This window comes from Chelonoidis abingdonii, chromosome 10 (assembly GCF_003597395.2).
Source record: "Chelonoidis abingdonii isolate Lonesome George chromosome 10, CheloAbing_2.0, whole genome shotgun sequence".
Lineage (NCBI taxonomy): Eukaryota > Metazoa > Chordata > Testudines > Testudinidae > Chelonoidis > Chelonoidis abingdonii.
In genome coordinates, this window is record NC_133778.1 from 66,365,090 (window position 1) to 66,384,104 (window position 19,015).

At 39.0% G+C, this 19,015-nt stretch overlaps 1 protein-coding gene across 1 annotated transcript; it reads left to right on the forward strand.

The window, feature by feature from the left end:
• Positions 1–235: 235 nt before the first annotated feature.
• On the forward strand, positions 236–17,657 carry DDX18 (DEAD-box helicase 18). The gene is made up of 14 exons (XM_032794041.2): positions 236–432; positions 1,602–1,799; positions 4,388–4,552; positions 5,028–5,163; positions 6,361–6,461; positions 6,567–6,766; positions 6,871–6,985; positions 9,540–9,679; positions 10,430–10,591; positions 11,699–11,851; positions 12,749–12,862; positions 14,018–14,074; positions 15,797–15,974; positions 16,647–17,657. The coding sequence occupies exons 1-14, from the start codon at positions 279–281 to the stop codon at positions 16,790–16,792; spliced, it is 2,019 nt and encodes a 672-aa protein (XP_032649932.1). The 5' UTR covers positions 236–278; the 3' UTR covers positions 16,793–17,657.
• Positions 17,658–19,015: the final 1,358 nt, after the last annotated feature.

Sequence of the window (19,015 nt, forward strand, 5' to 3'; positions counted from 1 at the left end):
GGAGGAACTGCCCAACTGCCCTTCAGCCTGGCAGCACCTCTCGAGGGAGAGGGAGGCGGAGGGGCCTATCCTCCCCCCGTCCCCTCACTGTGAGCTCGCGCAGCCCCACCCGAGCTCAGGGCGCGGAGCGGGGCAAGGCCCAGCCGGGCAACCCCTAGGGAAGGGCGGCACGCGCAGTTCCCCGCCTAGCCTGGGCCTCCTGGCCCCTAGAGGCCGCTGCGGGCCGCGCGAGCGGGGGAAGCGGTTCCGGGGCGCCCCGGCGGCGCTGTTCCCGGCCGATGCCCACGTGCGGCGGCGCTGCCGGAATCAGTGATCGGCGCGGGATGGCGGCGGTCGGGAACCTGCCCATGCTGCTGCTCCGCAGGAAGATCGACAAGCGCAACCTCAAGCTGCGGCAGCGCAACCTGGCGTTACAGAGGGCCAGGCCGCCAGGTACCGAGCCGGGGGGCGGGCGCGGATCCGGGCCGCCGGGTACCGAGCCGGGGAGGGGGCGTGGATCCGGGCCGCCAGGTACCGAGCCGGGGGCGGGCGCGGATCCGTACCGCCAGGTACCGAGACGGAAGCGGATCTGGGCTGCCAGGTACAGAGCCGAGTGACGGTGCCGAGCTGAGCCGGGCCTACTCCCGGAGAGAGCTGGGGGTGGCAGGAGCTGCCCCTGCCCGTCCCACTCGGGGTGTGTGTGGGGGTGTCTCTGGAGGCCTGGCCCAGCCTCCCACGCAAAGTGTCCGGGTTACATAGACGAACTTGCAGCGGCTGAGCTAGGAGCGCCGGGCCCAGGGCAGAGCTCAGGCGGTCCCTGGGCTCTGCTCCGCTTCTTTGCCTGGAGCTTGCTGGGGGCCGGGCGCTCGGGTGCCCACGGGAGTTCGTGGGAGGCCGGAGCGCGCGCGCTGCTGATCGCGGGGGTCGATATTCTAGCTGTAGAACCGGCCTCAGCTCATTGTTTGGTGATTGTGGTAAATGGTAGCACGGATCCGGGAACTGTTGTGTCCCTGACCTAGCCTTTTCAGACGTGGCCCCTCCTGTTTAGCACTAGTGATTATGAATGCCCCGCAGAAACACCCCCAGCCTGCTTTTCAGAGGTGCAGAGCAGGTCCCCTTGAAGTCATTTGGAGTTGTGGCACTCAGCTCCTCTGGAAATTAGGCCCTGATGCTCTTATGTTGGACAGTCAAGAACAGAAGCTCTCTCCATCAGTGGCCACGTTTGAAAATGGAGGTGGCATTGCAGATCCAATTGTCACTGGACTAGGAGCTGAAACAAGCTACACTAGGTTCTAAACCAGAGAGAACTTTGAACTCTGTCTTCCATGGGTTTAATAAAGCACATGCCCAACTAGTAATCATACGATCCTGGAATTGTGAGCGGTCAGAGCTTCTGGAATTCTGCAGCTCCTAGTGTATTCTCAGGCATCAAACTACTGACTGTTGTTAATACTGTGCCTATTACCACCACTGCAGAGTTCCAGATGCAGTGATATTAGCTAGTGACTAATACCATTTCTCTAATCAAAATACTGAAATTGTTCAAACTGTAAATGTTTGGGATTTTTTTTTAATTGCCTTCCTCTTTTCTGTTTTGGATTTGCCATTTCTGCTTCTTCTAGTGGAGACAAGATCTGTGGATACCTCCGAGGAAGTTACGAACAATGTCATTTCTGAAGAATCAGTGGAGGAGCTTAAAGTGAAGAATGTAAAGCAACCTCAACTAATAACTAACAGTGAAGTAGCTGAAGAACCAAAAAATTCTGAATCAAAGAAGAAGAAAAAGAAGAAGAAAAGGCAAATGATTAACACAGAAGAGGGTATGTCATCTTCAGTCTTACTTAAATTGTTATCCTCTGAGTTCCCCCCCTAAGCTGGCACTAGTGTCTTTCAGTGGGCATACAAAACTCCACTAGTATAACCAACTTCTGCCAGCATTGATCTTGCAGCTATTCCTAGGGCTGTCCTGAGAATTTATGGAAACTTTAGTGTGATGATTCCTAGGGGTTATATCCAGATATGACCAATTTTATGTAAACCATATGCTAGAAGACTTTTAGGTGCCCCATCTCTCTGTTGCAAGAGGAGTGTTACCCAAAGGTTTGTGATGAATCTCTGAATACTTTACTGTTTAAGAGTTTTGAAGGGACAGGTATTTAAATAAACTGTATATGGTCATGTGTCTTAGAATTCATCACAATACAAATAAAATCCTAACACATGTAGTTGTAAATGTTAATTAGTCATCACAGCTCCCTCTGTGAAGTAAGATATTAAGCATTTAAATTTGAAATGTCTGGAAAGTAAGGAAAAGAGGTCAAGTAGTGTGACAAAGTGGTTAATTTTGTCTGATCTGGGATCAGAACACAGGGATATTTTAGTGTCCTAAGCTTAGTCTATACTGCCTCTCCTACCACTGAGCTGTCCCTTACTGTGAACAGAGGTCATACTGGTGAGGTTCCATACTACAGTTAGCTGGAAGAAAGCTTGCATAGGGACGGTGAGGATAGCACTGAACCTGTCCTGAAAACTGTTCTGATGTCTTCTAAGGCTTCGTCTAGTCTGTGAGTTAAGGGTGCGATTCCCCTGCTCATGTATACATACGTGCAGTATCTCCATGAGAGCTAGAGCAAGTGTAAATAGCAGTGTAGCCAGGGTAGCACAGGTATGGGAGACGTGGCTGGGTTGTGCCAAGTACATACCCACTGGTTTCAGGCAGATTTGTATTCAGCACAGCTAAGTTACTGCGAATACACAACTGTTTATGCTTTTGCTAGCTCTTATTGAGCTACCATGAGCATGTGTACGTGAGCGGGGGAATCACAGCCCTACCTCATAGTGTTAGACATAACCTTGAAAAAGGTCATGATTTTCACAGACCCCACATCAGCTTGAATAACTCATGATCTTTGCTACTGATGTTTCCCCTGAATTTACAACCTAAGTGATCCATTTCCTATTTTCAAGGCTACAAGTGTTAACTATTTGCAAGTGCAATGTGCTGTGAGGTTCTTAGATGAATAGAACTGCAAAGTAATACTACTCTGAGAAACTGAATTTCAGAAATGTGTTCCTGGCAGCAAATGCTACTATAACAGAATATTTTCTCCAGGTTAGTTGGTGAAGCCCCACCACATGACATGTTAAAAAAAATCAAGCTGGACAAAGCATTTGAAAATATACTTAGGAATTGTACTGAAAGACCCAATAATTTTCTCTCTCATCCTATAAAACTCATGCAACAGAATTTGATGAATGATATCTATGGATACACTAGAAAGCTTAAAGCATGCAGTTGCACCACTATAAACTCTGTAGGGTAGCCACCTTAAGCTGGCGGGAGAGAGCTCTCCTGTCAGCTTTTAATTAATCCACCCCCAACGAGTAGCTGTCCTTGTGTCCGCAGGAGCAGCCCACCCGCCGACCTAGCGCTGTCCACAATGGCACTTAGGTCAGCGTAATTGAGGTCACTCAGTGGCTTATTCCCACCCCTGAGCGACACCGACATAAGTGGTAGTGTAGACATAGCCTCAATGTTTTTGCATATCATGTATGTAGTATTTATAAGTAACAACTTCAAACACATCAAATTATTTTTAAATGAAAAACAAGTTGACTGTCATTTATTCTAGCTGCACAATCATTTAAGGGAAATGATCAAAGTAATCATTGAACTTAAAATGTAAATGTATATTAATAGCTAGTGATTTACATATTGTAGCAGACCTGTTTTTCTCTAAATGAGAGAACTATACTGGAATGCATATTCAACAGTTATCAGTCTACTTGTTGAACAGGGATTCTGCTTTTTCATCTATTCTTAAATAGAGAAAACATTTTACGTTAAATACTCCATCATACAGATGTTAAAATATTTCAGTATTTCCTGTTAAGAAGTGGAACTTTGCCCTGTAGTTGATTTCCACAGTTAACTGTGTGCCTCATGTCTTTCTGTTCAGGAGCATCTCTTCCCAACCTTTTATAGCACATTTACTGTATATAACAACGAGTGTACAGTGAATGTAAACTAATATTTATGTCTATAGATATTGCGAAGCTAATGCACTTGCCTGCTTTACAAAGGAAAGGAAGTAACTTTAAACATTGTTTTAAATTTTTTATCCCTTCTTGATTGAGAACACACCCTCTGAATATGAACTGATACAGTGTTGCCTGCCCTAGCCTGTGGGATGACTTCCTGAAACAGTTTTTTTTCTCCCTGTGGGTAGATAAAAAGCATAAACTAAAATGAAATTCCTGCTTTATTGAAATGTGCATGAGTGATTTACGTACTAGGGGAATAAATATCCCATTATCTCTTTTTTTATTATAATAATGGTTGCAAAGCATATATCTAAGTGTGACTTGTTTGGTATGTTCATTCGCTCTAAAAATACATTAATTTCAGGTACAGAAACTAAAAAAGCAAAGACTGAAGAACAAGCGTCTGCAGACATGGAGGATGCAAGAGATAGTAAGGATCCTGAAGTGGAAGAAAATAATGAGGATCCTGAAGAGAGAGAAGTAATGGATGAAGATACCGAAGAGCCCAGTTTACCTCTTGGTGTAACAGGTAACTTGTGTCAGAGTTTCCATATCTCTGTTTTTCTTTTTGCCTAGAGCCAGAAAGCAAGTTCTGAAACTCTCTTTAAAGTAAATAATTTTTTTCAAACTTAGGTACTTAAAGTTAGGTGTCTGACTCTAAACAGCCAAATTTGAAAGTTTTTGTAGTAGGTTTTTCTTGTTAACATTTGGCAAATATCCGATACTTCTAAGTTGAATGTTAATTTTCATTTGGGAGGGCCTGCTCTTTAAGAGGTTTTTATGTCACTTACATGTTTGATTTATCTTAGTTTCCCTGGGATTCCTTTTCTTATTGACTTAATGATGAGGTTCTAACCTGCATAAGATAAAACTGCTTGTAGTAATCAGATAAGTAACTTGAAACTTAATTTGTTAATTGCGAGATCAATTTAGCCAAGTAGCCAATGAGGGTGGGCAGGTTTGAAGAAACAAGGTTGAGATGATTGATGAACTTTTCTCTTCAGGTGCTTTTGAAGACACCTCATTTGCTTCACTGTCTGATCTAGTCAGCGAGAACACGCTGAAAGGAATAACTGATATGGGCTTTACACACATGACAGAAATTCAACATAAAAGTATTAAACCCCTTCTGGAAGGCAGGTAAGAAATACTTTTTTTTTCTTTTTTCTTTTAAATAAAGGAGCATGTGTAATTAAAATTCCACCTCAGTTTTGTCTCCACGTGAAATGTAAGCACCTTAAAAGTATTGGGATTGCAATTCCGCCCTTGTACACAAACTGGCTGAGTGACATCTCTGCTACTGCATTAATGAAAAATTCTAATAGAAATGCTTGGAAAGAATGAGGATTTCTGTTCACACATGAAACTATTGAATACTTTTGCAATTTAGTATATATTAGTCCCTAATACTTATAGGTTATGTTCTCATTTATTTGTCTATTTAGTCACTTTAATAATTGATGCCCTGCATGACCATTACAGGTTCAGGGTCCCATCTCTGCCCCGCCCAAGGTTTTACCAATAATCAGTATTGAATGTGTATTTATATGGTATTTCCATCTTGTGCATGTGTTTATATATGTTTTGTTTCATTATGTGTTTATATTTTATATAAAAATAAAGATTTTTAAAAGTATTGGGATACAACCTATTTGGACTGTATGAGTTTTGTATTATTTTGTAGAAAGTCATGGGTTTTTTTTAGTGCTCATGTGTTCTAAGTACTTATATATGGCCCCCCATTACCCAAATACAAGTATCTTCCACATATTTCCCCAATACTTTCACATAATTCCAAAGCAGAATTAATTTTTCATTTGATTGCTTTCTTCCCAGCCTTCTGGAGAAAGTTTGTTTGGTTGATGGACACTCATGCAAAGTAAACAAATAAGCCTATGTTGTGCTTGTGTGGTTTGTGTGAAGAAATTGAGCGGAAAGCTCAGTAGACATTAGTTTTACATTTAGTTTTGAAAGCGGGGAGGTCTGTGATCTTTGCTGTCTCTCTTGTGAGTGAGTTCCATAGTGTAAGTCCTACCCCTGTTAAAGTTCCATCTCTTGTTCCCATCGAACATAACTAGTGGAAAGTCAGTCACGGGTGGGGAGAGAGTCTCTGAGACAATTCCATAGCAAGTTCTGACTGCTCTGGAGACCAAAGTTCTCTGCTTTGATTGGATGGTTCCAGTCACAGTTGACCAGGGCTGTTTTTGAATGGCTAAATACTTAACATTATCAAACCTTTGAGCTGTTAATATTTTCTCTACAAAAGTAACTAAAATTTTAAATGCTGCTGACAATGTGAAAAACTAAATATTTTCTTCCTAATTATGACACCTACAGAGATATTCTAGCAGCTGCAAAAACGGGCAGTGGCAAAACACTTGCATTCCTCATTCCTGCCATAGAGCTTATCTACAAGTTAAGATTCATGCCTAGGAATGGTAAGGCTCTTTCTGTGCTTCTCAATTAGGTTGAAGTTATTCTTAGGGAGAGAGGGAAGGATAACTTGGTTTAATTTTTGCTGAAATGAGCAACTTCTTTTTTAGGAACGGGTGTTCTGATTCTTTCACCTACTCGAGAGCTTGCCATGCAGACTTATGGAGTTCTGAAAGAACTGATGACTCATCATGTTCACACTTATGGCCTGATAATGGGAGGCAGTAACCGATCAGCTGAGGCACAGAAACTTGCAAAAGGGATCAACATTATAGTGGCAACACCAGGTAGACTTCTGGATCACATGCAGGTAGGTAAAATATCAGGTAGCCATATGTATTTACAAAACAAAACAAAAAATCCCACCCATACATAGTTTCTCCAGCTGACTTGGTGTTCATTAAAATCTTGTAGAACACCCCTGAGTTTATGTTCAAGAACCTGCAGTGTCTGGTAATCGATGAAGCCGATCGCATCCTGGAGGTTGGGTTTGAGGAAGAAATGAAACAGATCATAAAACTTCTGCCAAGTAAGTAAAATTCTGTGTCATTCCTAGAAATCGTGTTACCTTCTGAGCAGCATGTTGGTCAAGGAAGGAGAGAACTAGGAGAAAAAGCTTCGAGTACAGTAGTTTTAGTATTAGTCTTGGAACGATTGTCCTACACTTCCTAATGCTTGTTCTGACACACACACACACACTCACACACACACTTTTCTTAATTCAGTATACAGTAGTCAGCAGAGACTTGTTTGTTATATTTTACCATCTATAGATAGATCAGCTCACCGCTGGAGTACCCCCTCATGGTGGATGTGGGCTAGCAGGCTCTCCTCCTAAAGCACCCCCTGCTGACAGTCTTTTTTGCCTGCAGTGGTCTGCTGCTTCTTGCAACTCAACCTTCTGACCGGGTCATATTTAGTCCCACCCCATCAGGGATGATAAAGTCCAGCAAAAACAAATGTCTGATCCCTCCATCCAGTCTGCCACCATCAATTCTGGGTCCAGCAGGCCATACATCTTTTTCTCAGGGCTCCCATTTGTCCATATCTCATTTTCAGAGGCTTTACGCCGCCTTACCAGTGGCTGGTAGGGAAACCCAGCCCCTCTCACTGAACTGGGTTTCAATCTAGGGACCCTAGGACGGGCAGTCAGGGTTCACTCCACAATACTCCTTGCTGCCTCCTCCCTGGACTTCTTCCTGCTAAGCCCTACTGTGGACTTTCTCCTCACCTTACAAAATACTTCCTGTTTCCTACAAGTCTTGTCACTCCCTACTATCAGGTCTGAGACAGCAACATTTCTCCCTGCAGCCCCCTTCTGCTCCATACTTCTTCTCTTTATAGAATCCAGCTGGTTTCATCATTAATTGGGGTTTACCCATCCCCCATTTGTAACCAGCTGGGTTAATTGGTCTCAGAACCACATTAACCCTTTCATCACCTGTATGGGGTAGGCACTCCATCAGACCATCATTTATCTGAAGGACAGGCTTTTCATGGGTACTTTAAAGAAATAATATAACCCATAGAACAAGGTTTCTCAAACTGGGGTTGCTGCTTGTGTAGGGAAAGCCCTTGGCGGGCCGGGCCTGTTTACCTGCCCCATCTGCAGGTCCTACCAATCGCAGCTCCCACTGGCCGCGGATTGCTGATCCAGGTCAATGGGAGCTGCTGGAAGCGGCGCAGGCTGAGGGATGTACTTGCCGCCGCTTCCAGCAGCTCCCATTGGCCTGGAGCAGCGATCTGTGGCCAGTGGGAGCCGTGGTTGGCTGGACCTGTGGGCGGGGCAGATAAACAAAGTGGCCCAGCCTGCCAGGGGCTTTCCCTAGTTTGAGAAACCCTGCCATAGAAGTTAACATAAGAGATGTCTTTTTCATTTTTATCTAGGACATCTTTCTGCCAATGCAGGCTCGTTCCCTACAGTACAGTATTTTCTGACACAGTTTAAATGTCGCATGCTAAAAGGTTTCCATCCCTTCACTTGGGAATCTCCTACACATATTCAGAGACTACTTCAGAAAGTTTATCCTGATCTTTACGTGATTCCCTCCCCCCCCCCGTTTCTAAATTTCATCCTATTACTCCTTGTATTGCTCTTTTATAGCAGGCAGTCTTTCTCAGAACCTCTGAAGAACTCTTTCATCTTAGAAACAGGGGAAAACATGAAACAAGGGCATTTTTTGTAAATATGCAGGCTGATGTATTTAAGAGTAGTAGCAACTTAATATGCAGTATGTAAAACCGAACAACAAAAGATGAGTAAAGTAGCCACTCATATTGATAACTAGAGAGACTAAAACTATAGGGAATCAATTCTGTTACTGTTCTTTGCATCATAAGTAAAAAGGATTGTGCTTTATTTCCTCCCTAACCCCTACATTTAGACAGGAGTGAAACATTGTAGGATCAGTGCCTACGTTTGTATCAGGCAATGGGATCCAGGCAGGCAGCCCCTTGCACCTGTGTACTGTCCCAGTGAAGTCAGCAAGGCTCAGCGTAGGGGTTGTCCCACACAGCAAAAGTAATGTGTGTACACATGTAATGTATGGTGCTATGGTATAACCTCTGTACCATGAAATTAAATTAAAAGGCAAAACTGTGTAAAACTGATAAAATAAATATTTTTGTGTACTTTTTTGTGTAACATATTGATTACCTTGCTGCAATGAATTTTAGAAGTTTTTTTGAGGATACAAAAAAGCATTTGATATTTATATGAATGAAAAAATATGCAGTTATACTAGCTAGAATTAAAATCTGATTTGGTATGATTGCTATTTTCTGTGTAAAGAGCAGTGCAAATGAATATGAACATACCCCTGAAGGGAAAGGATGGCTTAGGGTTTATAGGTATTGAATATTTTTTAAAACAAGCATTGCTTTGTAGGTCATGAGTACATAGTGTAAATTACATTGATACTGGCTGTAGTAGAGACAGACATGATATAGTAAAACCTACATTTGCCCACCCACTGAGGAAAACGGGCAAAACACACACCCGGAGCCGCGCAACTGCATCTTGTGTCTCTGCTATTTGCATAATCCTCTGCAAAAGTGAGATTATTTTCTGTGAATTATTTCAGAGCGCAGACAGACCATGCTTTTTTCTGCTACACAAACCCGAAAGGTTGAAGACCTCGCTAAGATATCTCTGAAAAAGGAGCCACTGTATGTTGGAGTTGATGATAACAAGGAAACAGCGACAGTAGATGGTCTTGAACAGGTGAAGTTAAGCAGAAATACTAGTAAAAATAGATGTAATATGTGAACAAACTGCTTCTAAACATCAATTGTTATGTGCATTCTATAAATGTAAAGTATAGTCTTAAAGTTAAGGTGGCCTTTGGTCGTCCTGGTTGGACAACTGCTAGTAGATCGATTAAATCTCTCTGACATTAGCCACCTATAAGGAATTACTTACATTTAGTAGATGTTGCAAGATAAGCAATACCAACAGCTTTGGAATTAGAGCTCCAATTCACAATCTCTTCAATACTGTGAGGTGAGGAGGGCTGCTGCAGAATTACAGGTTATTACATCACCTTTCCATAGATGTCCAAGACTTGATCAGTAGCAGAATTTCTTTTTAAATAATGTGCTTTGAAAAAAGTTCTGAATTTTAAGGACCCAGGAGATAGATATTGTAAGGTGTGTTATTTACAGTGGTTAAAAAAAATTTGGAACATCTTTGTTGTTATATAAATAACGTAACTTCTCATCAATAATTCCCTAATATACGTCTCTTCGCTAGACAATTTATTAAGTGTACTATATGGATGTCAGTTCCCAAGAAGGTGAGACTGGGAAAAAGAGAACACAGGTGTCTGAAAGTTTTGTTTAATATTGCTGTAGAACCAAAGACTTAAACTATATGTTTTAAAGCTCCATTTGTTTGCACTGACTTAATTGAGTTATTTGAAACAAAAGCATATTTCATACCTGTTTTAAATAACTGGCTTTGAATGATTTCCAGGGATATGTAGTGTGTCCGTCCGAAAAACGGTTCCTTCTGCTCTTCACATTCCTCAAGAAAAATCGGAAGAAAAAGGTGATGGTGTTTTTCTCGTCATGTATGTCTGTGAAATACCACTATGAGCTACTCAACTATATCGACTTGCCAGTCATGGCCATTCATGTAAGTATTTTCTTAAGTTAACCCTTTCAAACCAGCTTTCTCTTAAAGCTGGTCTTTTAAATATATACCTGAAGAACAAGGTTTCCATCAGTGAGACAGAGTTGTGTGTTGAAAGAGCATTTTCCATCAAACATCTAGTTCAGAGATTCCAAGTTTGATCGCTGAAAATGATTTCATCATGCTTCCATGTTGTGGAGGTAGTGGAGCTTTTCATTGTCTACGTGGGAATTAACCTTACTATTGTTTTTAGTTTAGCATCCTTGCTTAATAGTCTCCCCTTTACTAAGGAAGCCACCTGGGTAGGTATTTATATTTGGCAGAATTTTCAAAAAGGAAACAATATTTCTTTTTTGCCACACGCTTCAGGGATCTCTTCAGTTGGTAATTGTTTTTTAAATTTTGACTTCCAAGTGGGGATGCAATGGATAAGTGTTTTTATTTTGTTATATTATCACAACTGCGGCCCTAAATAGTTGGGAATATGGACTAATTGTATACTTGATTTAAGGTGGTAAATACCTTATGAAACAAACACAATTGAGTTGTTAACTCACCTCAGTGTGTTTTGTTTGTTTTGGAGTTTTTTGGGTCCTGCTAAGGTCTTTGTACTGCATTCTGAATGGAAGTGCTAAATCGGGGGTGGGGAGGGAGGAATCTTACCGTTCTTCTATTTCTCTCTAGTCTTGCAAGTGTTACTGTTTTACTCTCTGATCCTTCAAACAATTAGGCATATCCTTAACTTAAGCTCTTGAATTAGTCCCATTGGACTGTGTGTTCGGAGGATTGAGCTTTATTATTACTATCATTGCTTTAGAAAGTACAGTGTAACCTCCTCCAAAGTAGCATTTATGTTGCCGTATGCTGTACATCAGCCTGCTTTGTTTATGCATTATGAAAATGGTTCTGCTTTTAAAAGCCATGGATGTGTGGGTATGTATGAGTCGGTTAGATGGAAAGATGCTTTAACACATTGTTTTAAATCTTCTTAGTAACCCCACAGTGTCTGAGATATATTTCTTGTGTACATGTAAAGCTACAATTCTGACGGCTGATTTGCAGAATTTTTTCATTGTTAACTAATTCAATCCTGAATATGTTTTCTCCTAGGGCAAGCAGAAACAAACTAAACGGACCACCACATTTTTCCAGTTCTGTAATGCAGATTCTGGAATACTGTTGTGCACTGATGTAGCTGCCAGAGGACTAGATATTCCTGAAGTTGATTGGATTGTCCAGTATGACCCTCCAGATGACCCAAAGGTATCTTGTCTCCTGCAAATGCTTCTGATGTGTCTCTAACATTCCACACTTTTGGAGAAAGTATGGACTTAATTAGCCCTCTACAGAAAACTGTTAGGCTCAGGCAGGGTTTGCATCAAACAACTGACTTTCTATTGTTGTTCCTGGAGAATGCTTGATTTTTACAATTCATGTGCTGAATGCATCACTTAATAGAAGCATTCAGCATGCTTTTAAAATGATTGCCTGTTGGAAAAAATTATGTGTACTTAGACTTAACATTTGGTTAATTTTAAAAATGAGTGAAAAGAAGCATAAAGTTGCATGCTTGCCCTTAAGTCCCCCTGACATTTTTTGTGATTTTTTTTTAAAGTCCCTATTTTCCAGTTTAGTTTTTCTTCCTGTTACTATATGAAAGACGCATACGAACAACTGCACAAAGTAATCAAACTGAAAAAAAACAAGCAGAAACATTAGTTACAGTAATCGTAGATATTGGTTATAATAACAATAAGTAAAATACTTTCAAATGGATTTTTTTAATTGAGTGTGTCTTCATCAAACCTAGTGCTTCAGGTTTGCAGCACTCGGTTTTTTTATCAGTAGATTTCAATGTGATGAGCAGAATTTACATCATTATGGATGAGAGACTCCATAGCTGCAGTACTATTAAGTTGGTTTTTCTGTTAGGCTAGTCACATTTGCAAGAGTCAAAAGCAGATCCCATTGACCTAGGACCTTGAATCAGGAATGGAAATATTTATTTTCCATGGTGTCAAATGTTAAGTTTGACCATCATCTTCACTGATATTAGCATAGTCTGGAGATAGTAATAGTGTTAATTTTAAAGAAATTACTTGCCGTAAGAATTTTGATTTCAAATTATTACATTTTTTTAACTATTCTTTTTCTAAAAAGGAATACATTCATCGTGTTGGTAGAACTGCCAGAGGTATAAATGGGAGAGGACATGCTCTACTCATTTTACGACCAGAAGAATTGGGTTTCCTTCGTTACCTAAAGCAAGCCAGGGTAAAGTCGTGTGTAGCATTTTACTATGCTCCTGGAATTTTTTGATGTAGAAACTGTAATGATTAATCAAGTGTTTCAGTATTTTAACCGAAACCCATTTTATTGCTTAGAAAATGTTTAACTGAATAATTTAATAGAAATGCAAGGTGGCCACCGCAATAGAAACTAAATAATCATTTAAATTCCAGTGGAGCTGGAATCACTTGACAATGCAGCTTAACGATGTGCTGTGAAAGGGAAAAAATGTTTCTGTGAGACCTCTACCAAAACCACTAGGTGCATGGTGCTCCAACAAAAACAAGGAAGACACAACCCTAGTAATATATTTTTAAAAGTCTCTATTTTAAGAAATGGCAGGGAAAAAATCGCAAATTTCAGTCAGTATATCAAAAGGCACCACAGCTGCTAAACTTACCAATTCCTCATTTGTTTTCTCAGCCCTGGGTCACTGCCACATTTCATTACCATAAAGGAGAAATGTCCTTTCAATGAGAAGAACATTAGTGTAAATATTGCCGCTAATGATGTGCTCTGATTAAAAACCCAGTATTTCTATAGGAGCAGGAAAGAGGTGGAAATGCCTTCAAAATACCTATCCTGAATTCATATAGAAAAAGTGGTTCACTTTTTCCATCATTTCAAATTCAGAACCTGACTCTGGAAAACCCACTGTTCTCACCCTGGTGATAGAATGCTTTGCAGTAAAAAGCTCTGCAAAAATACTTACTGGAACTTTTAAAGAACATTATTTGAATAATGAAAAGAAGTCAACTATCTGTATATTCTTAACTTGCCTTCCGTTAGGACTTGTTTACATTAGAATATTTTGCTATTTTAATTATACCAAGATAGTTAAAGTGGCAAAACCACATAGTGTGGACCACAATTAAATGGATATAAAAGTGCTTATACTGGTATAAGAAATTATACTAGTGTAACTGTGTCCACACTAGGGCATATTACCAGTATTAAAGTTATAATTGCTTACCTAGCAGTCATAGTTATACCAGTATAACCTTTTCTAGCATAGATGGGGCCTTAGTTATCATGTTCTTTAGGTGAATGCTGTAACTTTTACATGCACCTTCTTATATAGGCTATAGAATACTGCGTAAGAGTTATCTAAACACCTTATTATTTTATTTTTTTTGGTAGGTACCATTAAGTGAATTTGAATTTTCCTGGTCCAAAATTTCAGACATCCAGTCTCAGGTATAAAGTTATTTCATATTAGTTCTCTGAATGTTTACATGAAAATGATTATAGGTATAGACTAGCCTGCTCTTACAAAGCAATTGAAGGTTTAAAGAAATTGTGGAAATCTGCTTACATGATTTGAAAGATTCCTCTAGATATTTGCTCTTAAATGCTAAACCCTCATGTCACTACAGCTATCCATGACTTTATTATGATACCATGTTATAATTTCAGATACATTGTTTCATTTGATGTATCAGATTCTGCCCTCATAACATACAGGTAACCTGTCCTTGACTTCAGTGAGAATGAACTTATGACTGTTTAGAAACAGGACTTTCTTCTTCAAGTGATTGCTCATGTGTATTCCACTATAGGTGTGCGTGCTCGCCATGTGCACTGGTGCCGGAAGTTTTTCCCTTAGCAGTATCCATAGTGGGAGAGCACCACTGCGACCCCTGGAGTGGCGCTGACATATCACGCCATAAAGGGGGCTTTAATCTACCATAGTAATTTTAAGTAGATCTTTGACTTTATCCACAAATATAAATCTCTATTAATAAAGTGCGTGTACCTAGCACAATAAATATAGGGGTTTTTCCCCTTACTGAATAAGGGTGTGTGTTCCATTTACTTGTCAGTAATGTAATACTTCATATATTTGTAAATTCTCTAATGCATAGTAGTAACCTGTTTCACTGGCCTGATTTACATACTATCATAATCCAGTGGAAGATAAATCTGTTTAATGATCAGCTATAATGTGATGAGCATGGAACAGGAATCTAAATAGACTAGAATAGGCATTTTTTTTGTAAATTTGGAAAGAATTCCATGTTATGCATACATACCTTCAGTAATAAAAATGACTACTTTGAATTAAATTTTAGAAAAAAAGATTTTAAAATTTGGAGTGAGCTGTTTTTTAGTTAATATATAAATTTTGTTTTTATGCAATTTTTCTATAAATATGATTTTTCAATTGGATTGAAATCCTGACTCAGCACGGTCATGGTTTAACTGAGCTCACCGTTCAGTTTCTGTTCTGCTTAAGTTGAGTTGAATTTCAGAAAGATGCTCTGTTTATTTTTTCAGAAGGTTATCACTTTTGATTCTAAATGCAGAAACTAGTGAAGCAGTGTATTTGGGCATTGGTGGTTTGTCGGTCTATTATTTTTGTGGAATTTTGCAGTCTTTTCTGAATATTTGTGGTTAGTTGTTACATGCAGAACAATAAGTCTTGTCAATTCTAAATAGTAAAAACCTTCCATTTAAAGAGAAAATTCAGATATGCATCCAGGGAGAAGCTAACATTGCCTGCTTTAGTGGTAGAATCTCACAACTTATGCATATCTTCATAGACTGATACAATTTTGATATTAGAATATCTGCCAGCCACCTTTGTCCATTAATTCCAAGCTCCCTTGTTTGTACCACTTAAATATAGCTATAAAGTTAAGCTAAAGAGAATGCATTCAGACAGTGTAACTCATTATTTTTGCAATACTTTTTAAGATTACTTTGAGGCTATGTAATGTAATTCAATTGTTTTTTCCTCCCCTGATTTATAAAGACACACAAATTTGTATTTGGCTGTAATAGTTCAATTTTTATGAAGTGAATATTATGGTTAATGTACTTATTGCAAATTACAAGCAAAATGAGTTATTTGCTGTATAATTTATAAACTGGTTACAGCCATAATTGGATACAACTGTCTTGCCTTTCTTTTTCCAGCTTGAAAAATTGATTGAGAAGAACTATTTCCTTCACAAGTCAGCCCAGGAAGCATACAAAGCATACATTAGAGCTTATGACTCCCATTCTCTGAAACAGATCTATAACATCAATAACTTGGATCTACCCAAAGTTTCCCTTTCGTTTGGTTTCAAAGTCCCTCCGTTTGTTGATCTCAGTATCCTTTTATCGCAAAGTGTCAAAAGTAATTTATCTGCTTAACATTTCTAATGTGCACATCACTGGAGTATCTAAGTGCAAATGATAGTTTTACTATTAATTATCTAAGCAGGTCCTAACCCTAAGAGAATAGTTTTACAGAAGTTAACAGCTATTTGCCAGTTTTAATATTTGTTCATGACTATGTATGTATGGCAGGGCAAGAATAACAGCATTTTAATTTTTGCATATATAGTGGATCTGGGAATATTACATGTATATTCTTGAGAGTAATTTCCTCTTTTACTAATGTGGGATTTGCACAATGAGATATATCCGTGTAATGGTTGTGGCATACTGTCCTGGGGAAAGACAAGTATAGGGACTGCTCAAATTGTTTCAGAACTACTGGTGGTAAAGGCTGACCCATTAGTGCAGTCCATAGTGTGAGAAGGAACAGAGTTAAACAATTTGAAAGAAGGAAAAATAAAAAACAACCAAAGAAATGACAAACACTAGGTGAGTTTTTAGTTTGACAGGTTTTCTCCACCCTTGTATCCACTAAGCTTTTGCTTTGTAAAATGCCAGGCACACATTCTTTTCCCCTGAAAACATCCCACCATACTGAAAAATGTGACAATTAAGTTGGTTTAATGTTTATTGTCTGTATTCCTTAACCAAAAATTCCCAGATGTGAACAGCAGCCAAGGTAGAAGATTGCAAAAAAGAGGCGGAGGTGGAGGATTTGGTTACCAGAAATCCAAGAATGTCCACAAATCCAAAATCTTCAAACACATTAACAAGAAAAAGTCAGACAGCCGGCAGTTTTCTCGTTGAAGCTGTCCATTGAAATGGCTTTTGTCATTAAAATAGACTCTCTGTGAAAATAATCTTACAGATATTTCCTTTGCAAATTGCTCAGGTTTAAGCTGTGCTCTGTTTAAATTTTTAAAATTTTACATTTGGTTTCTGGCTATATCTTATAACATTTCAAAAGCATTTAAGTAAGAAAAAAGAGACTGAGAAAACTAAGTGATTTTGGAAACTTTAGTCACAAAGGAGAGGATAGCTGGATGTAACCTTTTTTACAATAAATAAGTTAAATACATTGTTCCTGAAAATAGAACACATTTTTCAGTGGTTTTTTCTATAAGATATTCTCCCTTTTTTCCTCACTTCACCCTCTAAGTACCCATCAAAAAAAGCAATTCTGAATACAGTATGGTTGTGCATAGCAAGAGTCCTTCAGAGTATTCAGAAATTAAAGGGGATGGCAGGTCACTGAGACTATTTGTACGGCACAAAATAAACGATCCTTGTTTACTTAGGTCACTGGACTTCTTTATAAAGCTACAAAACTCATTGCTTTTTCTAGTAAATAAGATGAAGAATATGAAAATTCTTGACGAACAGATTTCTATGAGCATAATGTGTTTTTAAACCATCAAGGAAAACTCTTTGATACACAGACCAAAGTGTACAAAGGCAAGACTACAAAAGCAAACTTAATAGTATATATTGTATGACATTCTTGAATTGCTTTTTGATATTATGTTAATATGCTAATTTATCTTCCAGAGGAGCAATCTGCTTGCTTCAGCATCTTCTCTCAAATTTAGATTTAAATTTAACCATCTCTCATTTCTAAAATATATTCTGTTAAAACAAGAATATGCAAATAAAATGATACACCTTTATTTAATCTGTAGTATTCTTTATGAAGAGGGTACAACAAGAACTGTTGCAACTATATTCTGTAACAGTGTATTACTTTTTAGTAGCCATTCCTTGGATCAGTGGTGAGTAAAGCCAAAGATACAGTCACAGAATTGAGTGAATGCAACACAGTGTATGTAAGATTTAGAAAGGTGAAGTAGGGTGTAAATATAGGGAGATCTTGGAATGAGAAGTGGAAAAGAGAAAATACAGGGGAAGATATAGAATACACATTAATGGGAAGGATGAAGTGGGGAAGGGTAACCCATTAAGATTGTAAGAGAGTGAGGGCAGTAAATTGATTGACAGTATTACAATTAAATACTTTGCACAGTGGACAATAGACAACTGACTTAGTCCTTTAAATTGCAGAGTATGGCAGGGCATGTATTTTCACTGTGGGAGATAGATTTAATCATTGGGCTAATCACCAGCTATTTTTCATGTTTCTCCCCAATCCCACTGCCCTGGTAAATAAGTAGTATTCTTGTAAGGCCACTGTGAGGTAGAGAAATAATATCCCTCTTTCAAAGATGCTCAGTGACTTGCTCATGCTGCTAGGGTAAGTCAGTAAAAAAGATAAAAAATCAGACCCACAGAATCCTGATTCCATACCCCTGCAACATATTTCTCTCTGTGTAGCAGGTCAAATTTCATTTTACCCTCCCCACCACTCCCAAAATGAGGTAGGAATTTCCCTGACACTCAGACATTCAGTTTTTCAATCTTAATACTGATGTGAACAGATTGTGAATGTGTTCATTTGCATATAGTTAATTCACTAAAACCACCAATACGTTTTTAAATCAGCAAGTCAGATGTAAAAGTGAAAGACTTTATGTAGAAAGGCTCGACTCCTTTATTTTGTGGGGGGAACATCAGTGTTGAGAGAAGGAGCATGACCATTCTATTATCACTATTAGCCTATACATAATTAAATGCATACCTGTAGCACTGTGAAGAAACATTTCCTTAATCTGGCACTTTTAAGGCTAAACTCAGTTGCAATTTTTAAAAAATAAATGGTGGTCAGTTAAGAAGTTTTGGATTTCTGATACATCAAGTTGTTTGGATTTAACAACTTAAAGCTTCACTGGTTGCAATGAGGAGCAGAAGCTGTTCTTTAAATTAAAACTGCATTGATCATATCTCTCTCTATACCTAGCGCAATGGGGCACTGATCCTTGACTCCAGGTTATATCCTTATAAAAATAATTGTTAAAAAGTCTCTAACATGTTTTAGAAATACCTATGAAGTATAAAACACCATAGTATGTAAGGGTTTGTATGTGGAAGTTACACCAGTTTAACTTTAGGTCTTTTTGAAATGTGCAAATGGCTGTG